The sequence below is a fragment of the Rhinopithecus bieti genome, unplaced genomic scaffold (assembly GCF_001698545.2).
Source record: "Rhinopithecus bieti isolate Rb0 unplaced genomic scaffold, ASM169854v2 scaffold_2432, whole genome shotgun sequence".
Classification (NCBI taxonomy): domain Eukaryota; kingdom Metazoa; phylum Chordata; class Mammalia; order Primates; family Cercopithecidae; genus Rhinopithecus; species Rhinopithecus bieti.
The window spans coordinates 1,157,255-1,166,176 of NW_016804136.1; the positions used below are offsets into that span (position 1 = coordinate 1,157,255).

The 8,922-nt window shown below is 50.0% G+C and overlaps 1 protein-coding gene across 5 annotated transcripts; it reads right to left on the bottom strand.

The window, feature by feature from the left end:
* Positions 1-2,228: 2,228 nt before the first annotated feature.
* On the bottom strand, positions 2,229-8,641 carry THPO (thrombopoietin). 5 transcript variants are annotated; one of them, XM_017866289.1, is made up of 7 exons: positions 8,339-8,641; positions 6,554-6,711; positions 6,196-6,323; positions 5,829-5,915; positions 3,713-3,880; positions 3,396-3,476; positions 2,229-3,279 (listed from the first exon to the last, which is right to left on the bottom strand). In XM_017866289.1, exons 2-7 carry the CDS (start codon positions 6,564-6,566, stop codon positions 2,896-2,898), a joined length of 861 nt encoding a protein of 286 aa, XP_017721778.1. In that variant the 5' UTR covers positions 6,567-6,711; positions 8,339-8,641; the 3' UTR covers positions 2,229-2,895. The 5 variants fall into 5 exon arrangements, with proteins under 5 accessions (XP_017721778.1, XP_017721785.1, XP_017721772.1 ...); XM_017866296.1 differs by having other exon boundaries at positions 3,396-3,464; positions 8,339-8,430; XM_017866283.1 differs by having other exon boundaries at positions 2,229-3,464.
* Between the last annotated feature and the right edge of the window lie 281 nt (positions 8,642-8,922).

Consider the following 8,922-nt stretch of genomic DNA (forward strand, 5'->3'; position numbering starts at 1 on the left):
TTTTGATGGAGTCTCGCTCTGTCGCCCGGGCTGGAGTGCAGTGGCCAGATCTCAGCTCACTGCAAGCTCCACCTCCCGGGTTCCCGCCATTCTCCTGCCTCAGCCTCCCAAGTAGCTGGGACTACAGGCGTCCGACACCTCGCCCGGCTAGTTTTTTTTTGTATTTTTAGTAGAGACGGGGTTTCACCGTGTTAGCCAGGATGGTCTCGATCTCCTGACCTCGTGATCCACCTGTCTCGGCCTCCCAAAGTTTCACTCTTGCTGCCCAGGCTGGAGTGCAATGGCATGATCTTGGCTTACTGCAACCTCCGCCTCCCGGGTTCAAGCGATTCTCCTGCCTCAGCCTCCCAAACAGCTGGAATTACAGGCATGCGCCACCACACCCAGCTAATTTTGTATTTTTAGTAGAGATGGGGTTTCTCCATGTTGGGCAGTCCGGTCTCGAACTCCCAGCCTCAGGTGATGCACCACAATGCCCAGCTAATTTTGTATTTTTTAGTAGAGATGGGGTTTCTCCATGTTGGTCAGGCCGGTCTCGAACTCCTGACCTCAGGTGATCCGCCTGCCTCGGCCTCCGAAAGTGCTGGGATTACAGGTGTGAGCCGCCACACCTGGCCCTGCAGTTTTGCCATTCTTGTCTCTCATCCGTCTGTGCTGGGAACCCATCATTCTCTGGTCCCATTGGTGTATCGTATCCTAGGTGCTGACACTTTCATGTGCTATAAAGTGTTTCATTTGATTATTAAATTTAACCTAGCTCAGTATGTCAGTAAGTTAGTTTCCACTTAGCATTCCCTTGACTGCATGCTGGAATTTGTAGTGTGAATGAACTATTTATCTTCTATGCAGAAACTGACAGCATTTGAGATTTGGACAACATTTTTGAGCTTTGTGCATTTGTTGATTCCTTCTCTAGGAAAAACTATTCGGTCCATGAAGGGAGAGAGGGACATGGGGAGATGTCTAAATTGGTCACCTCCACCAAGAACTTTGGTTTTCTACTCAGAGCTCTTTTTTTTTTTTTGAGATGGAGTTTCACTCTGTTGCCCAGGCTGGAGTGCAGTGGCGCGATCTTGGCTCACTGCAACCTCTGTATCCCAGGTTCAAGACTACAGGCGTCTGCCACCATACTCGGCTAATTTTTCATATTTTCAGTAGAGACAGGGTTTCATCATGTTAGCCAGGATGGTCTCGATCTCCTGACCTCGTGATCTGCCCGCCTTGGCCTCCCACAGTGTTGGGATTACAGGCGGGAGCCACCGCGCCTGGCCTCAGAACTCTAATTGTTACTACTTAAGGATTTGTATGTCTTTCCCAGTAAATAGAATCATTAAATGACATATAGGACTGTGTACCACACTGGGGAGAGTATGGACCCTAGAATGAGGTTGGACTAGGGTGTTTCTTCTGCCCATAGGGTGTGTAACCACTGATAACTCACCTGGCTTCTCTGAGCCTCAGTTTCCTCATCTCTAAAATAGAAAAGGTAATACCTGCCTTACAGAGTTGTGTGAATGTTACGAAAGGTAAGGTACACAAGGTTCCTAGCGCACTGCCTTACATTCTACTGCTTTGGAATGCCTTTGGTGACCCTGCGGTATTTGTGGCCGTGTTTGGGTTTCTGGGTTCCTGGCTCCTCTACCTCCATGGTAGCCTTTCCTTCCTCAGGGGTGAGGGAGAGCAAAAAGCTTCCACTAGTTTTCCTACAGGAATCTCTGGCGGTAGCAGGTTGACTTTTGCAATGGAATTTGTGTTTTTGTACAACATAAACCTCCTTTTCCTGAGCACCAAGGCAGCACTTATTTGCAAAACCCATAAGCCTGACTCCTTTTTAGAGATCTCCTAGCAGAGTTTATGGTGGTCACACAGGGCTGCTTTTTAGATGCATTTGTGGGAACTGGGAAATGAGCCTTCAACTTGTACTTGACTTGTACTTGTTTTCCTGCTGTGTGAGCTCAAGGAGCCTGACTCATGCCACTTCCTGCACTTCCCCCTGACCTCCACAGGAGGGAGGCAGGCGTCCATGCCTGGCAAAGCCTCCTGCTGAGCTGCCAAAGCTCTAGCTGTTTGCTCAGCTGTCACATCCAGGTCCTGTCTTGACTGAACTGTCTACACAGCTTTACCTGGGGTGTGAGGCTCTCCAAGGCTTCCTGTTAGCTTTTTTGTTGGGGGTGGCAGGGTGAGGGGGATCTATTGCCGCTCTCGAAGAACATGTTTCCCTTGTTTTCAGGGAGCTTTTGGGTGCTCTCATTTATTCCTTATACAAGCTCAGTTTTGTCTATTGTATAGGGACAGCATCTCTGAGAGGGAGCTTATTCATTTCTCAAGAGGAAAGATCTGTTAAGAATGTGGGATCAGAGTCCCACTGAGAATGATAGTAAAGGGGATGGGGGCGTTGGAAGGCCTTGAACTTGAAGCAAAGGAAATTACCCTTTCTCTGTTTTCTGATGCAAGACCTTTTCTGATGCAAGGTCTCTCCCTCTCTTCAAATGCCAGGCCAGCCCAGGCCTTTGCAGAATTGTCATAGAAAAAGAGCACATAGAGAACCAGTGAGTTGCAAGTTTCTGCAGAAAATAGACCAAAGATCTAGCTGCTCTGATGAATATTGTTGATAGCTTAAAAAAATAGCTTCTGAAGGTTTATAATGTACACTGAAAAGTGATTCCCTTTTCAGTCCTGTGTATCCCTTTTACCAGGGCTTTGGGTTTCAGGAGAAAGTAGCAAATCTTGTCCAGTTGTCTCCCAGGGGCTCCCTGCAGGGAAGGGAGCTGTACATGAGACAATGCTGATGTCAGCAGTGTCTGAGAACCTTACCCTTCCTGAGACAGATTCTGGGAGTGGGTGTGGGATGTGTTTAGAAGAGGGCTGGTAGGGGTGGGTGTTGGAGCAGAAGGGTCAGGAAGCAGGGGGTGGAGCTGGACCACAGGGGAGGGCAAGGTGGGTGGAAGAGGGAAGAGTGTGTACTGTCCAGTAGGGGGATGGGTTGGGGAAGGAGAATATCCAGGCTGGAGTTTGGGTGGCAGGGAGCCTGTGTCTGATGTTCCTGGGGAAATGTCCGGGGCTCCTAGGGTCCTGCGTGAGGGTCCAGGAAAGAGTCCACGAGTTCCATTCAAGAGTTCGTGTATCCTGTTCAGGTATCCGGGGATTTGGTCCAGGGACCTGGAGGTTTGGTTCAGCAGACCAGGAATCTTGGCTCTGAATCCCTGCTGCCGCTTCTGAAGTCCAGAGCCAGTAGTTCTGGCCGAGGCAGTGAAGTTTGTCTCCAACAATCCAGAAGTCCTGTTTGGGAGCTCGTTCAGTGTGAGGACTAGAGAGGTTCTGCTGGGGACAGCTGTGGTGGGTGGGGCCCGCCTGACGCAGAGGGTGGGCCCTCCTACAAGCAGCAGGAAACGCACCTTTCCTCGGAGCAGGTGTTGGAAGCTCAGGAAGATGGCATTGGGATCCTTGTGAGCTGTAGTCCTGCCCTGTGGAGGAAGCTGAGGGCAGAGGATGGTCCTGAGGCCGAAGACCAGGGCCAGATCTCAGGCCTCCCTTGTCTAAGTAGGAAAAACAGGATACCAGCACCCAGGCATTGTGGCTGGCAGGGAGCACTCTTAGTAGATCAACTCTTCTGCCCTTGAGCTCCCTGGAAGACCCCTTCTTCCCTCAGGTCTTCTAGGGGGACTGAGTCAGAAAAGAACAGTTTCTACAGATCCCTTGACTGGGGACCTACCTGGGTTCCAAGGAGGCTCTGCAGGACCCCAAGGAGGAGACGGACCTGTCCAGAAAGCTGCCCCAGGAGGGATGAGAGGCAAGTGGGTCCCAGTTGTCCCCGTGCTGCCATCACTCCCTCCAGCAGAAGGGTCACTGCTCCCAGAATGTCCTGTGCCTTGGTCTCCTCCTGAGAAAGAGATGGAAGACAGAAGCGCACTGCCTCAAAGGGCACACTAATAGCGGGTGGGGAACCTGTAGGAGTAGCCAGCAGAGTGAATCATAAGGGCTGAGAATTGGACAGGACCAAGGTCCCACCCAGGGCAGGAATTCCTTCACAGTATCCCGACAACTGGTCATCAGCCTCTGCTTCAAAAACTCCAGGGTCCGCTAGTCCAGCCTGGTCTTAAACTTGGTTTCAGTGAGAAGAGCTCCTTATTTTCTTATGTTGCTGAAATCTGCCCTGTTATAGCTTTTACCTCTTGGTTCTAGTGCTGCAAATTTACTCTTTCTGCTGCAAAACTTTAGGATCATTTGATTTTTAAACTGAATGAAGGCCGGGTGCAGTGGCTCACGCCTGTAATCCCAGCACTTTGGGAGGCTGAGGCAGGTGGATCACCTGAGGTCAGGAGTTCAAGACCAGCCTGGCCAACATGGTGAAACCTCATCTCTACCAAAAATACAAAAATTAGCTGGGCATGGAGGTGGGCAGCTGTAATCCCAGCTACCTGGGAGACTGAGGCAGGAGAACCGCTTGAATCAGGGAGGCTGAGGTTGCAGTGAGTTGAGATCGTGCCACTGCATTCCAGCCTGGGGGATAGAGTGAGACTCCATCTCAAATAATAAATAATAATAAATAAATAAACTAAATGTAGATATGAGACTCTATCATAATGATCATAAGGATGAAAAGAAAGGACTAAAAGGGACCCGTAGGAACTGCGCTTCTTCCCTGACTCAGTATTGAGGGAAGAAGAGATGCTCTTGAGGATAGACTTTAGTTTTTAAAATTATTGCTCATAAAACATGCTTCTGGTCTCTTACTATTCAGGCTGCTGCTTTCTGGACACATGTTAGTTTAATATGGTCTCTCTTAATAAATTAGCATATGTCTTCAGGGGGATGTCCAGGGTTCAGGCCAGTATATTTAAGTGTAGTCCACTCAGAATAGAGTTCTCTAGGAGCATTTCCACAATGGGGATGCTAAACATCGAACAGAAAAGAATTACTAGCTTTAAGAATAGCTGCTTCAGTAATGTTACATGGCAAGTTTGGGGGCAATTTAATTCTTTCAGATCCTTTTCATAGGAAGTGCTAGGGCCAGAGGCTTAAATGATGGAAGCAGGGGATTATGACCTGAAAGCTGGCATAGGACTTTACTCGTTAATTTACACATGTAGAACTTTTTTCTTTTTCTTTTTTTCTTTTTGAGATGGAGTTTTGCTCTTGTCGCCCAGGCTGGAATGCATTGGCATGATCTCGGCTCACTGCAACCTCTGCCTCCCAGATTCAAGCAACTCTCCTGCCTCAGCCTCCTGAGTAGCTGGGATTACAGGCATGCACCACCATGCCCGGCTAATTTTGTATTTTTAGTAGAGATGGGGTTTCGCCATGTAGGCCAGGCTGCTCTCAAACTCCTGACCTCAGCTGATCCACTAGCCTCGGCCTCCCAAAGTGCTGGGATTACAGGCGTGAGCTCCTGGCCCACATGTAGAATTTTATATCTCTGTTATTTCAACTTGTTTTTGACCTAGTCTTTCAGTGATTTGAATCTTGATTCAGTCTTTTGTTATTTTAGCGGTACTTCCCAGCTTTGTGTCATCTGTGGATGACATATGAGTCTTACTTCTTCATGCCAATTTAAGAAGATTGAATGGGAATAGGTCAAAGGCATGGCCATGAGTGATTTCTCTCCAGCTTTTCATGGTGTTCAGCTTCAAATCTATTCACATATTGGACCTGCAAGCCATCATCTTATCCACAGGCTATCATTATAGGTGAATGTAGATTGGGTTAGGGTGGCCAAGCTGAAGGTGAGATATTTTTAAAAAGCTCAAAAATGTTGGAGAATCCATGGGAAGCAGTAGGAAACTGAAGACAGGACTTAGGGAAGCCAAGGTTAGGAACGGCTTTCTTACCATCTGGGTTTTCCATTCTCCCAAGCTAAAGTCCACAGCAGGCAGCAGGACAGGTGTGGGCAAAGGGTTAACCTCTGGGCACAGGCTCTGTTGAAAAAGATTGTTGGGGGGAGAAGGGAGCTGAAATAGGGCTACGGTAGCCTAGTGAGAAGGGTAGTCCTCCATGAGTACTACGTCTAGATGAGAGCTTTTAAATGATGGCTGTATTGCAAAGATTAATCCTTGTCAAGGAGTGTGATCAGTAGGTGGTGACAATATGGGAAGAATAGTCATTGGCTCAAGGAGTTAGAGGAAGTGGTATCTTCCCGGGAGTATGGGTGTCTTACCAGTTAACGCGGATAAAGGGGATAATGATGGGAGTTCTCACCAGTCTGCTGTGAAGGACATGGGAGTCACGAAGCAGTTTACTGAGGACTCGGGGGTCACAGGCAGGAGGAGCCGGGCTGGACAGAGTTAGCCTTGCAGTTAGGAGAAGCATGACCACGAGGAGCAATTCTTAGATGAGGAGAGGTGAGGTTGAAAGATGAGGAGGAAATCATTGTCAGCTAGTATTCCAGGAATTCCCATTCAGGACCCAGACCCGAAATCCAGGGAATCCACCCCTCAGACCCCTTATTTTTGAGAGAATGGGTTCCCCCAGCTCCCTGCCCCTGCAGTGTGTCTCCTTTCTCTCTCCCTTTCTGTCATGTTTCCATCTGGCCCTAGCCCCTCAAGAGTGTTCTCACCAGTCAGCTCCATTCTGGCCGGGGTGTCTGGCTGGCGTGGCTCCCTGTTTGGGGCCTCTCCCCTGAATCCTTCCTGGGGCCATGGAGGCGGCTTGGGCTCTTGCACTTCTGGGCAGAGTAGGGTGGGTCAAAGGCGGGCCAAGGATGAGGAATCTATCCTGAAAGTGGCAAGAAGAGTGAACATTTAACCGAGTTTCTAGGAAGAGACTGCCTGGCAGGGAGAACAGATGCTGGGGAGGGCTTGAGATGCTGACCAGCCTGGAACTGCCAAAGGCCTGACTTCCCTCACATTTTCTTGTGATGAAAGCATATGGTGCGCCGGGTGCAGTGGCTCACGCCTGTAATCCCAGCACTTTGGGAGTCCAAGGTCAGGAGTTCGCGACCAGCCTGACTAACATGGTGAAACCCTGTCTCTACTAAATACAAAAAAATTAGCAGGGCATGGTGGCATATGCCTGTAATCCGAGCTACTTGGGAGGCTGAGACAGGAGAATCGCTTGTACCTGGGAGGTGGAGGTTGCTATGAGCTGAGATCCCGCCATTGCACTCCAGCCTGGGCAATAAGAGCAAAACTCCGTCTCAAAAAAAAAAAAAGAAAGCATATGGTGTCTCCTTTTTGTCAGGCCTCCTCAGTGAATCTGACATGGATTTGGTGCCGCCTACCCCTGCTGAGAACAGCAGGACATGGTATGTATACACACATATCTTAATTGGCCTTAAATTCTGAGCAACCTTGGTTGTTAGGTCAGAGAAAATCTGGGATGGGGATAGAGAAGGAAAGTATTGTGGCTTCAGCCTGGAGAAGAGAGTGGAAAATGGGATGCAGGGCCCGGGTGAGGAATTGGCAAACATGCACAATATGTTGAGGGGTAACTTTTGCAGTGGGGAGTGGGGCTGGGGCGGAACAAACTGCACAAAGCTGTAACTGGGACCACTTAGAGGTCAGGATTAAAGGGCAGTATGGGAGACATTAACCTCTATTCTTTCCCTATGTACCCCCACACATAAAGCCTCTGGAGCTTTTCTTTGGACTCCAAGTCCTGAAATACTCCATTATCTGAGGTCAAGAGATGGGCTAACAGTCCTGGGACTTCCTTCCTGAGACCAGCTACCCAGGAAGGGGCACCTGCTGGGTGATGCCCACCTTAGGGGCTTACTTGCCTTAGGCGCCCACTAACATATCTGTCTCATAGCTCACACCTGCCTCCCTGCCCCCTTGGCAGAACCCCTTCCGGTTCCTTCACAGGACCCCCCACATGGCTTCCTCCTCCTTTCACAAGTTGTGCAAAGAGGCTTGCACCTGATTCAATATTGGGATTTCCTGTAGGTCTGTCAACATGCATGGGCCCTCCTCCCATTACCCTCTCCTTGCGCCCTGGCTCGCCTAGCCCAGCTTCCCTAGCGCCAGATTCAGAACCTTAAGCTAACAAGGAATGACCAGCTAAGAATGGGGATTGGGGATGTGTCCATCTTAGTACTGTGTTCGCTAAGCCCGAAGTGCAGCTCCCTCTCTTATTTTCTCCCTGGGCTCATGTACCCTTTCCTTAGGGCCAGCCAGGGCTGTGCTGTATTCCACCAAGTAAGTGATCAGTCCCTCAGAAACCAGCACCCCACCCCCTACCCCTGCTCTGCCCTGCTCCTCCCATTCTGGGAAGGCTACACTCTTCTCGACAAAGGTCAGTGCCTGTAGGTTCCAGTTTGCCTGCCCCTCCCCCAGCTGGGAGACCATTGCTCTTTGCTGTCCTTCATACCCTCACATAACCCCACACCCTGCTGGCCACTCACCGGGTGGAGAAGGGCTCCAGGACCCAAGTGCACAGCAGGCAGCCCTCTGGGGAGCAGATGGGTAGGAAGACATGTGGCGGTGGGGCAAAGCCCCTCCACAGCAGCAGGTCACACGGCTGCCTGGGCCACTTCTGCCCAATCAGAGGAGGGAACCACCAGACACTGGCGAAGGCCCCCGGAAGTGACGCCTTCTCTTCCCTGGAGCCCCTGCCTGGACCAGGGTCCACTCCTCCACCCACACACACCCTGGAGAAGACTTGGATAGGGGGATTCATCTTTTCCTGGACATGGGCAACCTGGGACCTGGAGGGGGACAGGAGCAGAGGTTTTTTTCCAGGAGGAATCTGGCAGGACATTTGTGTCACTGGGGAAGAAGCCCAGAGGTCTTGTTTTAGATTGGTGGGGTTTTCACTTCCTGGCTATCCAAATTTCTTTTCCCTGGACATCACACCTGCTGCTGAAATCCAACAGGACACTTGCTTTCCTGTTTTTCTTTCTATAACACCCTAGGGAGTCCTGTCTTGTTATTCCCCTTTTTGAAGTGGGAATACGGATAACTGCCCACATGAGAGAAATCTCCTGTT

Coding starts and splice junctions, on each gene's coding strand:
- THPO (XM_017866278.1), bottom strand. Junction 5,916..6,195: donor ATGTCCTTCACAGCAGACTG/GTGAGAACTCCC, acceptor CTTTTTCAACAG/AGCCTGTGCCCAGAGGTTAA. Junction 3,881..5,828: donor GAGAATGGAAAACCCAGATG/GTAAGAAAGCCG, acceptor TCTCTTTCTCAG/GAGGAGACCAAGGCACAGGA.